We start from the raw sequence: 23,822 nt of genomic DNA, 5'->3' as shown, positions 1-23,822 counted from the left end.
GCCCAGACCATCTCCAAATAAATCACATTAGAATTTCTTTTGAAAAAATTTTAAGAAACATTTATTCATTTGAGAGGCTGAAGGGCTGGGACAAAGAAAGCTCCTATCTATCAGTTCACTCCCCAACTGCCTTCAATGGCTGAGGAACGGTCAGGGCTTAAGCTGGGAGCTGGGAATGTAAACTAGGTCTTCCATGTGCGTGGCAAGAACCCAGCTACTGACTCTTATCATTGCTGCCTCCTAGATTCTACATTAGCAGAAAAGCTGGAACCAGGAGCCAGAGCCAGGAATTGAATCCAGGTACTCTAATACAGGATGAAGTTATCTTAACTGCTAGGCCAAATGCCTCACCTCACATCAGAATTTCTGAGCCATCGGTATTTTTTAAAGCTCCTCGGAGAGGCAGCGCTGTGGCACAGCGGGTGAAGCGCCCACCTGGGACGTCCACATCCCATGTAGGAGTGCTGGTTTCAGTCCTGGTCCTTCGCTTCTGATCTAGCGCCCGCTAGCATTTGGGAAGACAGTAGATGGTGGCCTGAGGCCTTGGGTGCCTGCCACCCACGTGAGAGACCTGAATGGAGTTCCGGGGTCTTTGGTTTTGGTCTGGTTCAGCCCTGGATGGGGCAGGCATTAAGGGAATAAACCAACGGATGAAAGATTGCTGTTTCTCTTTGTAGCACTGCCTTTCAAATAAATCTTTTTCTAAAAAACCTCCTTAAAAAAGCAAAAACGAAAAATGAGAGAGAGAGAGAGAGAGAAAATCTTCCATCCATTCGTTCACTCCTCAGTTGGCTGCAATAGCAAAGGCTGGGTGAGGCTGAAGCGAGAAGCTGGAAACTTCATCCAGGTCTCCCACATGGGTGACAGTGGCCAACATCTGCTGCCTTCCCAGGCACATTAACAGGGACCTGGATCAGAGGCAAAGCACCGGGGCTCAAACTGGCACTCCAATATGGGATGCTGGCATTGCAAAAGGCAGCTTAACCTGCTAAGCCACAACACTTGCCCGCATACTGGCTACTTCCACAGCCTGCAAAATAAAGCTGGACTGGGAATAATCTCATGTATCCCATACATTTTGTCTCATCTAGATTTTAAAAATGGGGAAAGTTACCAATATACCTGTTTTCACAACTAAGCAAGCCCCCCCCACTTCTGGTGGATCAAAGATATATTGTAGGTAAATTATCTGGAACAATGTCTGATACAAAGTTCAGTGCTCAACACATGTAAGTTACTATTATTCTATTTAACAGGGATGAGAGCTACAGAAGGCTCAGTTATATAAATAACTTACTTGCTCCTGAAGGCTCTGAACCAGCGCCTGCTGGAGCTCTTGCTCTTCTCGTTCACGCTCCATGTCGTACTGTTGGAGCCAATCAACCTCTCCCTGAGATCCCTCTGGGGTTTTGTTTTCTTTATTCTCATCACAGTCTTTAGTTATCTCAGCAAAACTGGCAGGATCTGTGGAAACAGACATAATATTAACTTGGAAAATCCCTTCTACTAAACTGAAATTTCTGGACTACAGTGACATCTGCTGTTTGGAGCGTAATTTACTTTAATCTCATCTGTAACTTGCTTGGGACATAAAATGTCATCTTACTTCAAGTATGTCAGGGTCTCTCAGCCTTGTCAGCCCTACTGACATTCTGGGTAGGACAAGTTTTTATATATGTAGGGGATCTCTTCTACACATTGTAGAATGTTTAATTGCAACCCTGGCCTCTTCCTATTAGATGCCATAAACATGCATCCCTCTCCAGATGTGACAGCTAAAAATGACAGACATTGCTAAATGTCCGCTGGGGACAACACTGTCCTTTGGTTGAGAACCACTGATCTATAGAAGTGGTTCTGAAATCAGGTGATTATCAGAAGCTATGGTTAAGGATGGGGAAGAACAAACATTCAAATTCATAGGTCACAGTGTCACATGACCAAGAACTAGCTTTAAAATATTCAGATTAAATAAGAAGTAGGGTAGGACTGACACTGAGGCACAGTGGGTTAAGCTACTGCTTGCAATGCCAGCATCCCATACTGGATGGAGCTCCAGTCGGAGTCCCAGGTGTTCTGCTTCCAATCTAGCTTTCTCCTAATGCACCTGGGAAGGCAGCAGAGGAAGGCCCAAGTACTTGGGCCTCTGCCGCACATATGGGAAACCAGGATGGAATTCCTGGTTCTTGGATTCAGCCTGGTCCAGTCCTGGCTGGGGAGTTGTGGCCATTTGGGTAGTAAATCAGAGGATGAAAATCTTTCTCTGTCTGTCCCTCTCTGTCACTCAGCCTTTCAAACAATTAGGCTAAAAAGATTAACACTTTCCTATTATGTCAGTTGAGCATATTTTCACATCAAAAACAAATTTTGTATATATTCTAAATGAAAAGAGTTAAGTATAAAGTAAAAATTGCCCAAGTCTCTGGCAACTTGTATATGAGGGTAGTTCAAAGTTCCTGGAAAAATGGAACTAAAAGATACTTGTTTTAGTGTAAAAAAATTTTTTTTAAAATTTTATTTATTCATTTGAAAGGTAGAGAAAGAGAGACACATCTTCCAATTGCTGGTTCACTAACCCAAATGGCTGCAATGGCCAGTGCTGGGCCAGACTGAAACCAGGGGCTAGGAGCTTCCTTTGCATCTCCCACACAGGTACAGGGGCCCAAGCACTTGAGCCATCTTCTGCTGCTTTCCCAGAAGCATTAGAAAGGAGCGAGATTGAAAGTGGAGCAGCTGAGACTCATCTGTGCCCATATGGGATGCTAGCTTCATAGGTGGTGGCTTAACCTGCTATGCCACAACACCAGGCCCCTAAAAAAACTTTGAAAACATGGGGGTAGTGCTGTGGCATAGTGGGTAAAGCCGCCACCTGCAGTGCTGGCATCCCATATAGGTGCAGATTAAAGTCCCAACTGCTTCACTTCGATCCAGCTCTCTGCTATGGACTGGGAAAGCAGTAGAAGATGGCCCAAGTGCTTGGTCCTCTGTAATGGCAATGGGAGACCCAGAAGAAGCTCCTGGCTCCTGATTGGCACAGCTCTGGCCACTGCAGCCAATTGGGGAGTGAACCAGTGGATGGAAGATATCTCTCTCTTTAACTCTCTCTCTCAAGTAAATAAATAAAATCTTAAAAAAAAAAAAAAAGAAAATAACTTGTCATTTATTCATTTTTACTTATTTGAAAGGAAGAGAGAGAGAGAGAGAGAAAGAGAGAGAGAGAGATTGTCCTGTTCTCCCATTTGCTGATTTACTCCCCAAATGCTTGCAACAACCAGGAGTGGGCTATGCTGCCTCTCAGCGTGTGCAGTGGCGGGAACCTGAAATCAGGAATGAAGGTAGACTTGAATCTAGGCACTCCAACATGAGATGGTGGCATCTTAACTACTACGCTACATGCCTAATGTTGTATTTTAAATACATAATTTTTAAATAGAAAATTTTATTTAATAAATATAAATTTCAAAAGTACAACTTCTGGATTATAGCGGTTCTTCCCCCATAACCACCCTCCCACCTGCAAACCATCCCACCTTCTACTCCCTCTCCCATCCCATTCTCCATTAAGATTCATTTTAATTATCTTTATATACAGATCAACTCTACACTAAGTAAAGATTTCAACAGTTTGTACCCACACAGACTCAAAATATAAAGTACTGCTTGAAAACTAGTTTTACCATTAATTCTCATAGTAAAACACATTAAGGACAGAGGTCCTACATGGGGAGCAAGTACACAGTGACTCCTGTTGTTGATTTAACAAGTGATACTCTTTAAGTAAATACTTTTGTACAGTTCAGATAATTCTGAAGCTTACAGCATCTTGATTTAAGACTTTAAGTCAGGAACTATTTATTACAGAATTGCTGAGTGAATATTTATTTATTACTAATATGCACTGAAAATTTAAGAGGAAAAGGAACTCAAAATTAGAAAATATCAATTGTTGGGGCAAGCACTTAGCCTGGTGGTTAAGATATCTGCGTCTATATTGGAGTGCCTGGGTTCAACACCTGGGCAGCTCCAGCTCCTGACTCTAGCTTGTACTAACGCACACCCTGGGGGCAGTGGTGGCAGCTTAAATAACTGGGTTCCTGTCACTCAGGTGGTTGGTTTGGACTGACTTGTAGAGTGGGCTCTTTGGCCCAGTCCAGTACCAGCCATTGCCAACATCATGGCAGTGAACCAGTCTATTACTCGTAAATCAATAAAGTCTTTAGAATCTGATTTTTTTTTTTTTAAAGATAATCACACTAGGTTGCATATGATGCAACAGTTGTTTCAAGACTGATGGCAGCTGCTGATATGAATTCCTGCAATGAACTAGCTTTAATCAATGTATACTAAAATGTGAAAAACTTTATTTTAGTACCAAACGGTTCCCTGGTTACGATTCTGAAAGCAAGGAGTTTAATGCAGAAGTACATCGGAAGCACATTATGGGGCAGAATGTTGCAGATTACATGCGTTACCTAATGGAAGAAGATGAAGATGCTTACAAGAAGCAATTCTCTCAGTACATAAAGAACAATGTGACTCCAGACATGGAGGAGATGTACAAGAAAGCCCACATGGCTATATGAGAGAATCCAGTGTATGAGAAGAAGGCCAAGAGAGAAGTTAAAAAGAAGAGGTGGAACCGTCCCAAAATGTCCCTTGCCCAGAAGAAAGATCGGGTAGCTCAAAAGAAAGCAAGCTTCCTCAGAGCTCAGGAGCGGGCTGCTGAGAGCTAAACCAAACAATTTTCTATGAAGATTTTTCTGATAAAGACAATAAACTTATTGACCAAGCCAAAAAAAAAAAAAAAAAAAGATAATCACACTAGGGAGAGCAGTAATTTTTCCTTCCCTCCATTATTATTAGAGAAACAGACCTTCATGGTCTGGAACTGAGAAGCCTACTGATCCTCTCTGACCCTTTGGCCTGAGCTTACTGTACTTTAAATGGGTATTTGACTCAACCAATCAGATCATGTCCTGTGGAAATTTAGAACTGAGACAGACAAAAGTTAGATGATGATGAGTATAGCTGATCTGAAGCTAGGATCCAGGAGCTTCTTCCAATCTCTCACGTGGGTGCAGGGACCCAAGCACATGGGTCATCTTCCACTGCTTTCCCAGGCACATTAGCAGGGAGCAGAATTGGAACTGGCACCCATATGGGATGCTGGTGCCACAGGTGGAAGCTTAATCTACTACACTACAGCACCGCCCCCATAATTTTTTTTTCAGTCAATAATTTTCAGCACTCACTGTAACAATGCACTTGAGACAATCTTAGATTATACCAGTAATTAGTCCATGGGATAGAAAGCAGATCAAAGAAGTTCACTTTTGAGATGCTAAAATCAATGTACATATGTCTTCAGGACAAGATTATCGGAGAGATCCAGACTACCACGGGGTCAAATATGTTCACAAAAATTCCACTAATAAGGAACTTGCACAATGGAGGGGACTGAGCCATGTGTTACCATTTTTTCTTTTTCAGTCTTTTGAATATATTTTTTATTTGAAAGGGAAAGTAACAGAGAGAGGAAGGGACAAGTTATCTTCCATCTGCTGGTATACTTCCCAAATGCTTTCAAAAGCCAGGGCTAGGCCAGGCGCAAGCCAGGAGCCAGGAACTCCATGTGGGTCTCCAATGTGGGTGGCAGGAACCAAAGTACTTGGGCCATTAGCTGCTGCCAATCATGTACATTAGCAGCAAGCTGGATTAGAAATGTGGAGTAGCTGGGCCTTGCTGGGGCAACTGGATATGGGATATCACTGTTCCAAGCAGCAGCTGAACCCACTGCACCGTAACACCTGTCTCAATCTTAACATTCTTATACTGAATACTGGGCTGTCCACTGTGGCTCCATTTCTGATCCAGCTGCCTGTTAACATGTCTGGGAAAAAAGCAGAAGATGGCCCAAGTATTTGGGACCCTGCACCCCCATGCGAGACCCAGGAGAAGCTCCTGGTTCCTGGTTCCTGATTGGCCCAGCTCCAGCCATTTGAAAAGTCAACCAGTGATGGAAGATCGATCTCTCTCTCCCTCTGTAATTCTGCCTTTCAAATAAATAAATGAATTTAAAAAAAAAGAGAGACACCTCTCCCATTGTAACAAAAGCAAAAACAGAGTCTTCAACTGATTGCATCTATTTTCCTTGAAAAATACCCCAGGCCTAGATAAAGGAGGTATGAAAAGAGAATTAAAGATGTCAGGAAGAGATCATGGTAACTGAGGAAATACATTTACTAAGGAAGAATAACAGAACTGACTAGTAGCAGTATCGCGTGATCATTTAGGAATGTAGTCATGAATTTCAGGAGTTAACATCAACAGTTTTATGAGTCTTCTCCAGCAATTTGCAGCTGCTTAGACACAGTCATGAAAAAAGACGGCGGGGTCGGTGATGTGGTGCAGTGGGTTAACGCCTTGGCCTGAGGTGCTGGCATCCCATATGGGTGCTGGCTCTAATCCCGGAGGCTCCACTTCGGATCCAGCTCTCTGCTACGGCTGGGAAAGCAGTAGAAGATGGCCCAAGTGCTTGGGGCCCTGCACCTGCGTGGGAGACCCAGAAGAAGCTCCTGGCTCCTGGCTTTGGATCGGTACAGCTCCGGCCGCTGCGGCCAATTGGGGAGTGAACCATCAGATGGAAGACCTCTCTCTCTAACTCTGACTTCCAAATAAATAAATTAAAAAAAAAAAAAAAAAAAAAAGGAGAAAGAAAAAAGACGGCAAGCTGAGAGTTGGGGTTTTGTTGGGCTGTTGTGACAGAAGCAAAGAGGGGGAGGAAATAAACAAGCACTAAGATATGGCATACACGTTGAGAAAGAAGGGAAGTGATAACAAGAGGGAAGTGCTGAGTAGCAAACAAGAGGGAGTCGATGGAAGGGGGAGCCTTCCTGCTAAATTTAAGAAGAGGGCACTAGGTGAGCTGGAAGTGGAGAAGGGTTAGAGAAGAATATTTGAAATAAAGACTTCAAGGGCAACACAATTATGGATTCGAGGAAGTGGTTCTCAACCTGTAACATGCATCAGAATCACTTGGGGAGGTGGTTATCAAAATGCAGACTGCTGAGCTTCCCACCACGTTTCTGTCAGTAGACCCGGTGCAGGAACAAAAGGCAAGCTTAGGAAGTGCCCAGATGACAAATGATCTGGGAAAACACTTTGAGAAGCAGGAATCTAGAGTATGACTTCCTTAAAGTGGCTGATCAAGAAGAAAAGATCTCTGAAATTAAGACCAGAGAAAATACGGCAGTGAAAAGATCTTTATGAGGATGCTGAAGCCTCTAAGACCGCCCATGCAGAGTGACTGGAAGGTAAAGGACAGCTAACCACAGGAGGTAACAGGTGGCAAAGTCTGATGTGCACCCTTGAAGGTAGTGTGATGGTTCAAGTAGTTGTGTCCTTGCCACCCATGTGGGAGACCCTGACTGAGTTCCTGGTTCCTGGCCCAGTCCTGGCTATTTTGGGCATTTGGGAAATGAACCAATAAATCTCTTTCTCTCAAATAAAAATAATAAATTTCAAAAATTATTAAAAAAATAAAAATGAATTCACAGCTAGTGAGTGTATAGCCAGAGGCCCAAAACCCCACTTCTTAGTTCAGCAATCTTTATTATTATGAAGGAATGAAACCAACGGATGAGGGAGAACCTGAATTACTTACACAATAACACCTCATACAAATGCAGATATAGAAAAATGAAAAGAGAATTATATAAATTTTGAAGATAGGGATGGTGAGAAAAGTGACCAAAAACTGATACAGGCCTTTGTTAAATACACATATGAACAATCCTAACTTTGTTGCTACTGAATACCTGAATGCATATGATACACTTTACCAGTAGCCATCATTACTTGTTTCTCATTTTTCTTTTTTAGTTTATTTTTCATTTGAGAGGCAGAGACAAAAAGGTCTTCCATTTACTAGTTTACTTTTCAAATGCCTGCAATGATCTAGGCAAGGCAGGCACTGAAGGAGCCAGGAGCTCACTCCAGGTCCCCAGTAGGGGTGGCAGGGCCCCAGTCACGGTGGCCATCACTGCTGCCTCCCAAGGTGCCTATAAGCTGGAAGCTGGAATCAGGAGTGGAACCGAGAGTTGAACTCAGGAACTCCAATATGGGATGTGGTTGTCTTCATAGGCATCCTAAGTGCTAGGCCAGATGATCATCCCTGCTTCTCATTTTAAAGTTTTTAAAATTAAACATGTAAAAGATTATCAGCTCTATCATAAAGATCCACTTCACCTCTCATTATCAGAAGTCGTAAGTCACTGTTAGGCTTTGAAAGTAGTTGTGCTTTGTTTACCACATAATTTATCTGCATTAAACCTACCTGGCTCTGTGGCTGTTTTGGGCTTCTCAGTTTCAATAGTGTCTGGATTTTCAGGCATTTCTTGAATATCATCCTCTGCAAATCCGGTATCTGGGCTGCTGGTTGGTTTATCATCATCTTCATGACTTGGAGATGGTGAAGTTTCTCTCTTACTTATCTCTAAGACAGCTGCTATAAGCTCTTCTTCATTCATTCTGTCAAATCCTGCATTTTCCATTTCGGACTTATCAGGCTCAATTCTGCATAATTTTGAATCCTGAAGAAGACAATAAATTTTAGAGGAAACTAGAATACCTACAAATATAGTGATCTTAATTAGAATGTGAAGTTGGAACATAATTTCTAAAAATTTTCCTTTCTTTGATGTTTTGGTTATTTAACAATCAATAATAGATGTAAAAACTCACCAACAAGGTAATTTTTAAAATAACAACACTAAGAATAGATGATTATTGGGGCTGGCACTGTGGTGCAGTAGGTTAATCCTCCACCTGCGACGCTGGCATTCCATATGGGGGGCCAGTTCTAGTCCCAGTTGCTCCACTTCCAGTCTGGCTCTCTGCTATGGCCTGGGAAAGCAGTAGAAGATGGCCCAAGTCCTTGGGCCCTTGCACCCACATGGGAGACCAGGAAGAAATGCCTGGCTCCTGGCTTCGGATTGGTGCAGCTCCGGCCATTGTGCCCACTTGGGGAGTGAATCAATGGAAGGAAGACCTTTCTCTCTCTCTCTCTCTCCCCCTGTCTGTAACTCTACCTCTCAAATAAAATAAATAAAATCTTAAAAAAAAAAAGAATAGATTATTATTTTGATTATAGTAAGTGTGCCACGTATGCTCTTTGTAAAAGCTTGAAAAACACATAAAAATAATAAAATTTCACTCAAAATAGATTACTCAAAAATAATTACTCTATTTTTGGTATAGTTCTTTCCAGATATACATGGATTATACTATAAATATTCTGTCATCACACCTAACAACCCATTTAAAATGCTGGCTGGCCTCATTTACTTTTTCAAAATATGAAAAAAATAAAAACTACATCTAGGTTATGTAAATAACTTTCATTTTCTCATTCAAGGTTAGCAACAACAAGTTATCTCGAGGTTTGAAAGCTCAAACTGAGGCCAGCGCTATGGGGCGGAGGGTTAAAGCCCTGGCCTGAAGCCCCCGCATCCCATATGGGCGCCAGTTCTAGTCCTGGCTGTTCCTCTTCCAATCCAGCTCTCTGCTATGGTCTGGGAAAGCAATAGAAGATGGCCCAAGTCCTTGGGCTCCTGCACCCACGTGGGAGACCCAGAAGAAGCTCCTGGCTCCTGACTTTAGATTGGCTCAGCCATTGGAGGAGTGAATCAATGGATAAAGACCTCTTTCTGTAACTCTTTCAAAAACAAACAAAAAAAAGCTCAAATCAGGGTGGGTGTTTGGCACAAGAGTTAAGCTACTATTTGGGATACCCACACGGCAGTGCCTGGGTTCAAGACCCTGCTATTCTTCAGGTACAGTTTCCTGTGTCTGCATCCTAAGAAGCAGCAGGTGATGGTTCAAGTATTTGGGTCCCTGTCACTCATATGGGAGTTCTGGCTTGAATTCCTGGCTCCTGATTCTGGCTTGGCTCAGCCCTGGCTGTTGTAGGTACCTGGAGAGTGAAACAAGGAATGGATGGAGGATCTCTTTTTATCAGTCTCTCTGCCTTTCAAATAAAAGGAAAAAAATAAAAGATTTCAGCTTTTACAGTATTAACTATCATTAAATATCATGAGAGATATGATGCAGTTATGTGTTCACAACCATGATTTAAACAATCAGATTACTTGGTGCTCCATTGATGTAAACATGTACTACAGTTCCTTTAACATAAGCAAGTACGACCAAAATAGAGCAAGTAATTATTTGAAGACCAATATGTAAAAGCAGTTTTGAAGGGACCTTTCTCTCTGTCTCTCTCTCTCTCACTGTCCACTCTGCCTGTAAAAAAAAATAAAAAATAAATAAATAAATAAAATAAAAATGGCTGGCACCGCGGCTCACTAGGCTAATCCTCCGCCTAGCGACGCCAGCACACCAGGTTCCAGTCCCGGTCGGGGCACCAGATTCTGTCCTGGTTGCTCCTCTTCCAGGCCAGCTCTCTGCTGTGGCCTGGGAGTGCAGTGGAGGATGGCCCAAGTGCTTGGGCCCTGCACCCCATGGGAGACCAGGAGAAGCACCTGGCTCCTGCCTTCGGATCAGCGCAGTGCGCCGGCCGCGTCAGCCATTATAGGGTGAACCAACGGCAAAAGGAAGACCTTTCTCTCTGTCTCTCTCTCTCTCTCACTGTCCACTCTGCTTGTTTAAAAAAAAAAAAAAAAAGTAGTTTTGAGGGGAACAGGAGAAAGAGCTTCATCCGGGTCTCCTATGTAAGTGGCAGGGGCGCAAGTACTCGAGCCATCCTCTGCTGCTTTCCCTAGGCCATGAAGGGGGAGCTGGATCAGAGGTGGAGCAGCTGGGACTTGAACCAGTGCCCATATGGGATGCTGGCGTTGCAGGCGGTGGCTTTACCCATTACGCCACAAAGCCGGCCCCTCTAAAGTCTTGATGCATCTGTAAATAGACTAATCTTGCAGTCCATCTTGCATATTTAATAAGTTTGCTGATGCTGATTATAAAGGGCATTTGTTTGGACAGGAAGAGCTATACATGTCTGCTAGATGTTTAGATAAAAAGTTACTTACTTTTTCCAGGTCTTCCTGTTGTTGCTCATTGCTGGTCATTTCACAAAATCTCTGGCTCAGGGCCACAGAGCGTTTTAGTTCATCCTCACTGTCTGAATCCAGGCATAAAGCCAAGGAGCTCTTGGACTTGAAGGTAAATTTCCTACAATTTAAGGCAAAAGAAATTATGTTAAGTCTGATAAACATTTGTCTCTGTTATGCTTTTCATGTATATAAAAAAAAAAAAAACTTCCATTATAGAAAAGCATTTAACAGAAAAAAAGATCTTAAAAGAAGTATACTGAAGCATTACCTTTGCCCCACTCCAAGAGCCATGCTTTGAAAACTGGACAACCCTGCCACTATATAGCATCAGTAAACTAATCACTTTGAGCCTTTTTTCTTTCAATGATCAACCCCAATGAAGTTTTCTCTTTTCATTATAAAGTAAGTACTTTACTGAATTCATGCAGGCATAGCAATGAGTATGTGTTTTTGACAACAAGTGCATGAGGACTAATTTTTTGATCTTTGAAATTATGTTCCATGCACTTTAAAAAGAACAGTAACATTCCACTTATCCACGTATCTGCAGGTCAGACTTCTGGCAACCTCTACCTTCTAGAACATAGGGATTCCAAAGTAAGAAATAAGACTTCTGAGGAAGGCAGTTCCAAAGCCCATGCACTTACAGGGACCCTCTCTCTCCAAGGGAATGGTGTATAAAATAGTGTAGCAAGTTCATCAAGAAATGAGAGCTAAGAAATAAGAGAGAATAACCATAACAAAAGGGCAAAAAACTATGCAATCATTTAATGTAAAGGAAAACTGTCTTGTAATAATTAAGAGCCTTTGAAGGCACTATCATATTAAAACACAGTGCAGTAACTGATAAAATGCTAATTCCAAGGCATTAAAATATACTTGCTATCTCCAGTGTATTTTATTTAAGAAAATAATAGTTGCAACATATTTTAGAAAGATTTTCATCCAAAATGGCTAAAATGTTTAAAAGGTAAATGCTTAGAAAGTCAAGTTTCAGTTATGTAAAAATTCACTTATTCCACTTATGTGGAATACCAAATTTATTCTTCAGTGATATCAGATAAGTAAGGTGTTACTGTGTGATTTTCTAGGTGAACTGAAAATAAACTAAAGGAGAAGGTGGTAAAGGTGAAGGAACAACTTTCTTTGATGAAGGTTAACATAAATTCATATGCTATACTTAAAAAAAAGGAAATAGGAAAAATGCAATTAGCCTAAATGTGAAAACTGTAAATAAACATACAGAATGCTGGCACCAAGAAATCAGAGGCCACAATGGAAATCAAGAGAACCGCACAACAATGTAGATCAAAGAAAAGAGGCAAGTGGTCAGTGATCAGCTCAAACAGTCTGTGGCTGAGAGCAGCCGGGTATCACTGCACTCAGCCTGAACACTTCATAGCCTCCCATTATGTTCAAGATGTTTTTCAGTATAACTTAGAAAAAGCCAATTAGGCGTCCTACATCCTAATTTCTGATTTCATGTTCTTATACACCTGAACATACGAATCTGTTTATCCAGGTAAATACTTTGTTGAAGGAGGGTGACACCTGGATACTACTGCACCAGGGTCAAATGAAATTGCAGAAGAATCAATGGTATTCTGTTCATAACTCAGCCTCTTTTAAGTTTGATCGGCATGGCAGGTCTTCTAGGGCCTAATTAGATTTTACTGACCACCTCTCATTCTCATAACAGTAGACCCTGGAGAACAGATGACCATGCCAAGGTACAATGATGCCCAATGAAACCATCTCTTTCTTGCAACTATGGTGATTTGGTACATAAAGAGTGCATTCCATTAATGATTACTATATTCACAGAAGGCAGCTTGCCTGTAGCAATGAAAAATATTCATCCTGTAAATGCATCACTTGCTCACTTTCTAAGCAGCCAAGTGGTATTGCTCATTTGTATCTTGAGAACGGACAAGAGTATTCATATCGGTACCATTTCAGATTTCTAGCCATGTTAGTCATCTGGTTTTAATTGCACTGAAAAATAATTAACAGGAGGAAAAGAAAAGAGCAGTTCCCAAATGTCATTTTATGATTATATAAGCCCCTCCCCCAAAGCCCTCAAATAACAAATGTGTTTTTTTTAATATACTTTGGGACATCAAATTTTTGGAAAAACATTTTAAAGTCAAATGACAACTAAGTCAGTTGGAACTGTCTAATTAGGAACTATGATTATAGTAAAATCTTAGAGGAATAGTTTAAAAGAAAAAAATTATTGGCTTCTCTCCTTGGATAAACTTTTGGTCTTAAACAAAAGCAAAGTATTTACAGAATCACTACATTCCAGTGTGTATTTGTTTTCCTGTCGCCCTTCAGAATCTTCTGTTCACAGGATCACAAACAGTCCAGCTGGTTAGCCGCAGGTGAAACGAGGATTTAGAATCCGGTGCCTATCTTTGAGGAAGAGTGCTTTAGACTAAGAGGGGCTATTTTAGCCACTCAATTCTTAAAATCCTTCATCACTTAGTAAATTTTTAAGTGCTTTAGGATGAAAATATTACACAGCACAAATGGTAAGTTTTAAAACAAAATATTGACAGAATCACCTGAACTTGCTTCATTGTTAAAAACTTGTTACACTATAGGCTCTATTCTAACCCAGATCAGAAAAATTTCAAAGTAGTGGTAATAAAGAGTAGTTATCATGCAAAAAGAGAGACAATAAAGAAAAAGTGGGAGGAGGGGCAATATCGGAGATTAGGACAAGCTGAATCCTTAAAAATAAAAATTTCGGGGTACATAAGAAATGTAACTCACTTTGAAGGTGTAGAAGGGCTGGTGATGCAGGAATTCACCATTTGAGAGGCTTTCAATGGTCTAGAACTATCAGAAAATTAGAAAAATATATAATGTATACAATTACATTATTAAAGATAGAATTTAACTTATAAAATGAATTATTCTGTACTATAATATCCTCTTGAAAGGCAAATAATTGTAATACTTTTAAAATTACTAGTAACAGATGCCAGAAGAGAAAATGAAATACCATCTCTATGCAGCCCCTGATCTAATTAATTTAAATATACATCATTGGAAATAAAGTCAAGTGTAATGCACAGGAAAACAGCACTTGGAGAAAACTTGGTTCTTTACTTTTAAGCAATAAAATAAGAATAGCTCTCATTTATTGAGGACTTACTAGATGTCCAACACCATACTATGCTAGTGTACTATCTCATTCAGTGTTCAAAACTACCTTCTTGTCTTACAGACAAGAATTTGCCCAACATCTCCAAGCTATTAAACTGTGGAGTCCGCTTGGTTTCAGGACTGTGATCACAAAGACTCAACACTGACAGTATGATATAAGACTACTGCCAGAAAGAGTACAAGCAGAGGGCAGTTTGCCCCAAACAAAAATGTTCACTTCAAAGAAAAGCCACAAGAGAAAAACATCAGCAGCACTAGGACTCTCCGGGCACATTCACATTTTAAAGGACTTTAGTTAGTGTAAGCGTACATAGCTTAGAAAGCCAAAGAGAAATACATTTTACAAAACCGTAACTGTTCATGTTAGCATCAGTCATTCACCATCTGAAATGTCTACTGCTGCTAAGAGATCTGGCTCTTTGTCTCACTATCTGTATGACCTTATCTGTAAGTGATTAATCACTAATCTCAGCATCTCAGGATTTGGACAAAATATCAGGATTTGGACAAAATATCCAAATTCTTCTTCACCTCTACATCTAGATGATTCTACCAAACTAATGTTCAAGCAGAAAAGAACTCATGGGGCTGGTATTGGGCACAGCAGGCTAAGCTGCCACTTGTGGTGTCAGCATCTCATACTGGAGTGTGGTTGAGTCCCAGCTGCTCCACTGCTGATTCAGCTCCCTGCTAACGTGCCTGAGAAAGCAGCAGAAGATGGCCCCCAATTACTTGAGCTGCTGCCACCCACATGGGAGACCTGGATGCAGTTCTTGGCTGTTGGCTTCTGCATGGGCTAGCCTTAGCTGTTGCATTTGGGGAATGAACCACCAGATAGAAGACATCACTCGCTCTCTCCTTCTCCCTCTTTCTGTCACCCTGCCTTTTGAATAAATACGTTAATTTTTTAAAAAGGAAAAGAAACCACAGCAAATTGATCCAAGGTAATACAGCATGCCAAAAAAAAAAAAAAAAAAAAAAAAAAAAAAAAAAGTAACATTCAGAGAAGGCCCAAGGGTTTCCCAAAGTCAAGGTTGTTTCTTATCTCTTTGAAAGTTTCTTAGGAGTCACTGAAGTTCTCCACATTGGTGAGAAGATATTTATGAAGGCACAATTTATCTGGAGGCTCCAGCATAACATTTACTACACTGCCTTTCAAATTTACCATGTCCTAAAGAGTCAGTGGAGGCATTTTTAGACAATACTGACTCCTGAGCCCTATCTTAGATCTAATGAAACAGAACCTCCAATTTAGAAATCAGTATTTTCAGCGTTCATGTGATTCTTATGACCACCCACGGCTGACTTATATTCCCAAGTGTATCAAACTATCTTCTAGCAGTCTAAAAGAGCACTCCTGCAAGAAGTACCTCACAAATGGCAGTTAATGATCTTAGAAGAATTTTGTTTAAATGTTTTTTCAATTACATCAAACCAGCAGTGATTTAATTCCAAAATGAAGCAACATCAAAATCTCCTTCTTGGTCTGATTTTATCAGCGAGTCATGTTCTGATCAGACACTGAAGGCTTTTATTTCACAAAGGAAGGTAAAGGCATTCTCTTAAGGACTTACATTGCCATGTGTGCACTCCAGCTGAGAGCAAAAGGTGGTTTTGTATTTTCAGTGCAATGAGATGACAGAGTCAGGTATCTTGGAATGATGACTTGCTGCCCAATCTTGTTGTTAAGTGAAAGAGTCACATTGAAGCTATATCGTTTCAAATGAAGAATGAGGACTCTGAAAAATAGTAGATCACCTTACTAATTCATACATCATACATAGAGAATATCTAACTAACAATGTTAGATAACTTAAAACATAGCAAAGAAGAATATTAAATTTTAAATGTTAGTACTGATATTAGTTTTACTCCTTAAGTTATTTATTTCATTGTTAAACAGTTTAAAAAAACATAGTGTTATATAACCACTAATGGTAAAAGATTATCTATTAAAATATTGTATGGCCCTTACATTTGACGGTAAAAATTATTTCAAGGTTATTTCCATAAGAATTATTCTTACTTTTTTTCTTAATGCTTATTTATTTTCATCTTTTTGAAAGTCAGAGTGAAGAGTGAGAGTGAGAGTGAGAGTGAGGGTGAGAGAGAAAGAGAAAGAGAGAGATCTTCCGCCAGCTAGTTTATTCCCCAAATGCCTGTAAAAGCAGAGGCTGGGCCAGGTGGAAGCCAGGAGCCTGGAACTCCACGCAGGTCCCACATCCGGGAGGCAGGGGCCCATGAGCAGAGTTGCCAGTGCTTCAGCAGTGAGCCAGCACTCCAATACAGGATGTGGGCGTCCCAAGCAGTGTTTTAACCCACTATGCTTTTTTTTTTTTTTTTTTTTTTTTTTGACAGAGTTAGTGAGAGAGAGAGACAGAGAGAAAGGTCTTCCTTCCATTGGTTCACCCCACAAGTGGCCGCTACTGGTAACCCACTATGCTTTAACCCTTGTCCCACAATGCAGGCCCTGCTATCTTATTTTTAAAAGCACTTTCTCTGGAGAAAGCTGAGAGAACAATTTTTTCCACGTGGAAAAAGAGTCATATAAAAATTGTATGCAAAATCTGGTTTGTGGGTCTGAAAGACTTACAGTTCTTCAGAAATAATTAATTCTGGTTACTACTCTGATAAACTTTTTACTTCTCATACAGAACATACTCTCTGCCTGATGGATCAGATATCTCTCACAGCCCACAACCACACTTAGAAAAAAATTAAGTTTCAAAAGTGTTATGGAAATAAACTCCAGTTCTAGACAAACAAAACAAAACAAAACAAAACAAAAACCCAAAACAAGCAAACAAAAGTCTGCTCTATGGAAAACTCTTTCCATTCTTACTGTATAAGCCTCATCACAGAGGTCACAAACTCAAAAGTTAGCAAATTAAAGTTATTTAAAAAAAAGTATGCTAGAATTCATGACCTCTAAATTCACAACGTTAGAGAAAACAAGGATCCAACTGACATGAAGAGACTAAAACTAACGTCAAAAGTCAAACATTTTGACTAAAATTTCAAAAATCCTAACTGAAAGAAAAGGTAATACAAAACAGAAAGATGACACTAAAAATCACTGATCTGCAAAGATGAGGCAGACTAACAGTAAACAGACCTGACGAGGATAGCAGGCCCTTCAAGAATAAGGTAGAGTGCTCTGAACATTAAGTGAACAAACAGAGAATGGGACTAATCATTAGGATTTGACACAGATATTCTATTTCTTGTGAGTTTGGAATAAATTAACACCAAACACAAATAACTTCCCGGAAAATATTTAAAACAAAAGGAAAATTCTCCCCACCTGAAAGACCAAATAGCTAGACAATGGGAAAGGGAAGAGACAAAAGTTGTGAAGCCAGGAAAGTCTTGTTAACTGAACACTTTTTCTTAGTTGGTGGTGAGAGCTGGTAACAATCAATCATCTGCCTTAAGATTAGTATCTCTGACCTTCCTGCATCAAAACCCACACAAATAGGAAAGAACAAAGTCTCTTAAGTAAAATATAGAGATTGTGATCAATATAGCAATAGTGCTATATTTATAAAGTTTTTTTTTTTTAAATTTATTTGACAGGTAGAATTAGACACAGTGAGAGAGAGAGACAGAGAGAAAGGTCTTCCTTCCGTTGGTTTACTCCCCAAATGGCCGCCATGGCTGGCACTGGGCTGATTCGAAGCCAGGAGCCAGGTGCTTCCTCCTGGTCTCTCACAGGGGTGCAGGGGCCCAAGCACTTGGGCCATCCTCTACTGCTTTCCTGGGCCACAGCAGAGAGCTGGACTGGAAGAGGAGCAACAGGGACAGAATCCGGCGCACATATGTGATGCTGGTGCCGCAGGCGGAGGATTAACCAAGTGAGCCACGGTGCTGGCCCCCAAAAGCCATTTTTTTTAAACAACCCATTTTCTAGAAAAGAGTAATTATGGTATATAAAAGAACTAATATCTAGGGGCTTGGTTCCCGAGATTCCATACTTAGAAAACTGAAGCTGGGGCTGGCGCTGTGCCAGAGTGGGATAATCCTGTGCCTGTGGCGCTGGCATCCCATATGGGTGCCGGTTCTAGTCCCAGCTGCTCTCTTCTAATCCAGCTCTCTGCTGTGGCCTGGGAAAGCAGTAGAAGATGGCCCAAGGCCTTGGGCCCCTGCACCCACATGGGAGACCGGGAAGAAGCACCTGGCTTCAGATCGGTGCAGCTCCAGCTGTGCCTGGGGAGTGAACCAACAGACAGAAGACCTTTCTCTGTTTTTCCCTCTCGCTGTCTGTAACTCTCTCAAATAAATAAATAAAATCTTAAAAAAAAAAAAAAAGGAACTGAAGCTAATAAAAGAAATCAAAGTACTTTGCAAAGTGCCACATAAATGCTTAACGTTAACAGTAACCTTGTTTGTGGTAATCTATTCTTGGAAAGAACTTAGAGCTGTCTTTTAACCGCATCATTCTTTTTTTGTTAACTAGCTTGGTTTTATGCTTGTTTCAAAGAGCTAATACCCAGCGTAAGATGGCCCAAGTCCTTGGGCCCCTGCACCCACGTGGGAGACCCAGAAAAAGCTCCTGGCTTCGGATTGCCCAGCTCCAGCTGTTGCTACTATTTGATAGGGATTGAACCAGCAGATGGAAGTCTTCTCTCTCCCTCTCTTTCAAATAAATTTTTTTAAAAAATCTTAAAAAAAAAAAAACCCGAGAAAACTCAGTTAAAAGAAAAAGCTAATACCAATACAAACTGATTGCATTCCTATATCAGAAAATGTGTCTTATGATTATAGGAAACTTACTAATTTATAAGATCTTCTATAAAAGGGAATGCACAAACTACAAAAATTAGTCTATTTTATTTTCATTAATACACATATATGTTTCTGTCGTAATTTTTGGGAGAAGAGAGGGAGATGACAGGACAACACAGGAAAACAAATTAGAAATGAATGTTACACATTACTGAATTTAAAATCTACTAGCCAGTCTCATCATTAGTCCAAATTCTCATCAGCTGCGTCCTCTTAGTGTCCTCATCTTGGGACGCTCAAGACTCTTCCTCTCATACAAAGGTGCGCTAACACGTCACACCTCAGCTCCACTGACCTCCTTGAGCAGCTTTACTTATCCAGTAATATTTGTATGTGTTTTAAAAAAGAAGAGCTGAAGAGTAATTATTAAATTTACCTGGGAAGCCTGTTAAATTTGTGCCTGACAAGAGCACACTTCCCACCACACTTCTCACAAGAATACTCAAGTTCTTCTGCCTATGAAAAGACAAGAGGGAAAAATAAGAAGTATGAGGTTGAATCACCCTTTTTTTATTTGAAGCTTGTTTTTTAAATTAAAAGTGTTCCACTTCTGATCCAGTTCCCTGCTAATAACCTGGGAAAGCAGCAAAAGATGGCCCAAGTGCTTGGGCCCCTTCACCCATGTGGGAGACCCCGTAGGAGTTTCAGGTTCCTGGCTGCAGCCTGGCCCAGTCTGGCCCTTGTGGCCATTGGGAGCAAAACAGCAGATGGAAGATCTCTTTCTCTGTAACAGTGCCTTTCAAATAAATAAATAAACTTTAAAAATATATATTATTTATAAATATTTCTCAATTATGTTCCACACAGTGTTGTTGAAATTTTGCCTTGAAGAAATCAACTCTAAATACAGTTATCTGTATAAAAAATTTAGTTATGTGAAAATACCAAAGATATTACTTACCCTAAAGAAAAGATCAAGAGAATCCTGAATTGAACGAGGAGGGAGTGGCTTTTTCCTACGAGGAAGGTCAATCGAAAGGTCATTAAACTGTTCTCTTTTGGGAATGATTTCTCCACATCTGCAAGGAGACAAGTGTAAGCATCAGAAGAATACCAAAGAAACACAATACAAGGGCACTTCAAAATGTTCATGGAAAATGTTTATGATGAAAAAGTTATGCATGGATCTTTAAAGTTTTTTGCACCAAAATAAATTTATCTTTTAATTCTATCTTCCACAGATCATCTGAAGTACATGTTATCCTTGAGAAACACTGTTCTACAGAATTTGTTACACTGACCCACTATGGCTAGGCATAAAAAACACACATTTAAGACGTTTTCTCATGCTTGCTTTAATACTTATTAAATTGAAACAGATAAAATCTCAATTGCAAGTATTTAAGTCCTTTCTTGAAATGCCATATTTAAAATTTCTGTATTTTCAAAAAACCTCAAACTTAAAAAAAAAAAAAAACCACTAAAGTATAATGTACACCCAATGGAGCAAGCATAAATTTAATAAAATTTCATTATATTCTTTATTTTTCGTCAATATCCACTGTATTGAAAATGTCTAACCACACATCTAATGACTGTTTCCAGATGTATGAGTTTGTTTTCTATATAGATGCTACAAGTATCTTTAATTTTTTTGCATGGAGATGTCTAACTAGAACAAAAATAAATGTAAATTCATAGTCTAATTAAATTTTATAAAATTTAAAAAAAAGGTATGATGTATATATAGAATCAGTCACACTTCTACAGCTTGATGAATTCTGAGTTGGCACCCTCCCCAACTAATCAGTAAATCAAGAAATAAAACACAATGAATTACTTAGGAGCCTCCTCACATATCTCCACCCAACCACTACCCTTTTAATTCACCAAAAATATAACTACTAATTCTGACTTCCAATATTATAGTTGAGTTTTGACTGTGTTTGAACCTTACATAAATGGAATTATATGGTATGCCCCCCTCCCTCACTGGTCTTTCATTCAAGATGATTATAAGATTCTATCATGCCTGCTAAATATGACTAGAGTGCAATTTCATCATGTCTAGTATTAAACTGAATGAATAATGCATAATTACCTAATATTACTATCAAAGGACATTTGGAGTATTTCCAATTTTTGGCTATATAAACAATACTACTTTGAAAATTCTACAAGCTTTTGGCTCATATGTGCAAGTACTTCTGTTACATAGCAGAATCATTATAGTAATTTGAATAGAATTTTTTTTTTTTTTGACAGGCAGAGTGGACAGTGAGAGAGAGAGACAGAGAGAAAGGTCTTCCTTTCCGTTGGTTCACCCTCCAATGGCCGCCACGGCCGGCGCACCGCACTGATCCAATGGCAGGAGCCAGGTACTTATCCTGGTCTCCCATGGGGTGCAGGGCCCAAGCACCTGGGCCATCCTCCACTGCACTCCCTGGCCACAGCAGAGAGCTGGCCTGGAAGAGGGGCAACCGGGACAGAATCCGGTGCCCCGACCGGGACTAGAACCTGGTGTGCCGGCGCCACAAGGCGGAGGATTAGCCTAGTGAGCCGCGGTGCTGGCCTTGAATAGAATTTTTAAAAATGGTCTTAGAGATCCAAATATATTCAAGTTTTCTAGAAGTAATTTATTTCTTTTAAAGTTTTAACTGATTCTTTTTCATTTTATCTTATTAGAATTTTTAGTAATACTATCCCATTTTCTGCCCTAGTTCCCTAATCCAAGTTGAAGACTGGGGACAATAAGAATATCCGACAGGTCTTCAGAAAGTTTGGAGAAAATGAGGATTATGAAAAACCATGCACAGACTTCAAAAAAATATCTACACCAAAATAAACAATTTTTAAATTAATTTTCCATGAACTTTTGGAAGTACCATTATATATATATATTTTTAAAGATTTATTTATTTATGGCCGGCGCCACGGTTCACTAGGCTAATCCTCCGCCTAGCGGCGCCGGCACACCAAGTTCTAGTCCCGGTTGGGGCGCCGGATTCTTTCCCGGTTGCCCCTCTTCCAGGCCAGCTCTCTGCTGTGGCCCGGGAGTGCAGTGGAGGATGGTCCAAGTGCTTGGGCCTTGCACCCCATGGGAGACCAGGAGAAGCACGTGGCTCCTGGCTTCGGATCAGCGCAGTGCGCCAGCCACGGCGGCCATTGGAGGGTGAACCAACAGCAAAAGGAAGACCTTTCTGTCTGTCTCTCTCTCTCTCACTGTCTACTCTGCCTGTCAAGAAAAAAAAAAAAAAAAAAGATTTATTTATTTATTTGAAAGGCAGAGACAGAGAAAGAGAGAGAGGTCTTCCATCCACTGGTTCACTCTTCAAATGGCCGCAACGGCTGGAGCTACGCCGAACTGAATCCAGGAGCCTGGAGCTTCTTCCAGGTCTCCTATGTGGGTGCCGGGCCCCAAGGACTCAGGCTTTCCCAGCCCATAGCAGAGAGCTAGATCAGAAGCTGAGCAGCCAGAACTTGAACCAGCACCCATATGGGATGCTGGCACTGCAGGTGGGGGCCTTACCTGCTATGCAACAGTGCCAGCCCCTATATTTCTTCTTCATTCAACAAATATTTATTGAGCAACTCTGACAGAATTCTAAGGTGACCCTTGCCTTTGTATAATTCTGTCCCTTTTGACTGTGGGTAGAACCTATACAATGAAGAGTTATCACTCCTTGATTATGTTATTTTACCCAGCAAAGGAACCTTTCAGATATAACCAAGGTGACTAATCTTGAGAAAACTTAATGAAAATAAGATTATCTGGATGGGACAGAGTGAATCACAGGAAGCCTTTAAATCTAGGTCTAGGGAGCAGAAACAGAGGCAGTCTAGGATTAGAAATCAGAGATGTGTGCCAGCTGGCTTGGAAGAAAGCATAGAGCACTGTTGTAAGTGCCTATGTGGGCCACGTGGCAAGGAACTACATGCAGCTTTTAAGAAACCAGTGGTCTTAGCCAACGACTAACAAGAAAATGGAGACTTCAATCCTACAGGTGTAAGGATCTGAATTCTGCCTATCACTGTCTTGGCTTAAAAGACAGTCCTGGACTCCGGCTGGAAACACAGGCAGTATACCTTGATTTTGGCCTCTCTGAGCAGAGAAATTAGCCACACTGTGCTTTTCAGATCTTTAGAGCTGTGAGTTAATAAATGGGTGTTGTTGGGGCCAGCGACATGGCTCACTTGGCAAATCCTCCTCCTGTGACGCCAGCATCCCATATGAGCACCATGTTCTAGTCCCGGCTGCTCCTCTTCCAGTCCAGCTCTCTGCTGTGTCCCGAGTGCTTGGGCCCCTGCCCCCGCATGGGAGACCAAGAGGAAGCACCTGGCTCCTGGCTTCGGATTGGCGTAGCTCCGGCCATAGCGGCCATTTGGGGAGTGAAGCAATGGCAAAAGGAAGACCTTTCTCTCTCTCTCTCTCTCACTGTCTAACTCTATCTGTCAAATAAAAATAAATAAATAAATAAATAAATAAATGGATGTTGTTTTAAGCCTCTAAGTTTAAGGCAATTTGATTTGCAGCAACTAACAAATATAAACAGTTTCCTATATGCTAGAAACTGCTCTAAGCAATGGATAACAGCAGTGAATAAACCAAGACAACGGTGTGCCCCTCTGTGAAGCTTCCATTATACTGGGGGAGAGACAATGAGAAAGAAACACACAAAAGTAAAATCAACACTTACAGTGTGTTAGACATAGTGATACATGCTGCTATGATTTGCAGCTATCTCATGTTAATGGAGGTAGAGACTTTGGGGGGTAGTTAGGACTAGATAAGGTTATAATGACGGCGCCCCCATAATGGTATTACTGGCTTTGTAAGAAGCAGCAGAGACCCAA

The 23,822-nt window shown here is 40.7% G+C and overlaps 1 protein-coding gene across 21 annotated transcripts in view; it reads right to left on the bottom strand.

Annotated features, from left to right (window-relative positions):
- USP37 (ubiquitin specific peptidase 37) overlaps positions 1–23,822 on the bottom strand; it is a 94,975-nt gene that overhangs the window by 14,794 nt on the left and 56,359 nt on the right. For 13 of the 21 annotated variants that reach the window (XR_011387105.1, XR_011387106.1, XM_070070192.1 and 10 more), the window contains 7 exons: positions 19,930–20,047; positions 19,405–19,484; positions 15,818–15,982; positions 13,848–13,913; positions 11,046–11,187; positions 8,336–8,591; positions 1,298–1,464 (listed from right to left, as the gene is read on the bottom strand). Coding sequence is in view for 16 of the 21 variants with exons in the window: in XM_070070192.1 (XP_069926293.1) it covers positions 1,298–1,464; positions 8,336–8,591; positions 11,046–11,187; positions 13,848–13,913; positions 15,818–15,982; positions 19,405–19,484; positions 19,930–20,047 (994 nt within the window). In the remaining 5 variants the exon portion in view is untranslated. The remainder of the gene's footprint in view (positions 1–1,297; positions 1,465–8,335; positions 8,592–11,045; positions 11,188–13,847; positions 13,914–15,817; positions 15,983–19,404; positions 19,485–19,929; positions 20,048–23,822) is intronic. The other 8 variants (XR_011387108.1, XR_011387107.1, XR_011387109.1 and 5 more) reach the window with 1 other exon arrangement.

The sequence above is a fragment of the Oryctolagus cuniculus genome, chromosome 3 (assembly GCF_964237555.1).
Source record: "Oryctolagus cuniculus chromosome 3, mOryCun1.1, whole genome shotgun sequence".
Classification (NCBI taxonomy): domain Eukaryota; kingdom Metazoa; phylum Chordata; class Mammalia; order Lagomorpha; family Leporidae; genus Oryctolagus; species Oryctolagus cuniculus.
This window is presented reverse-complemented; position numbering and strand designations above follow the sequence as displayed.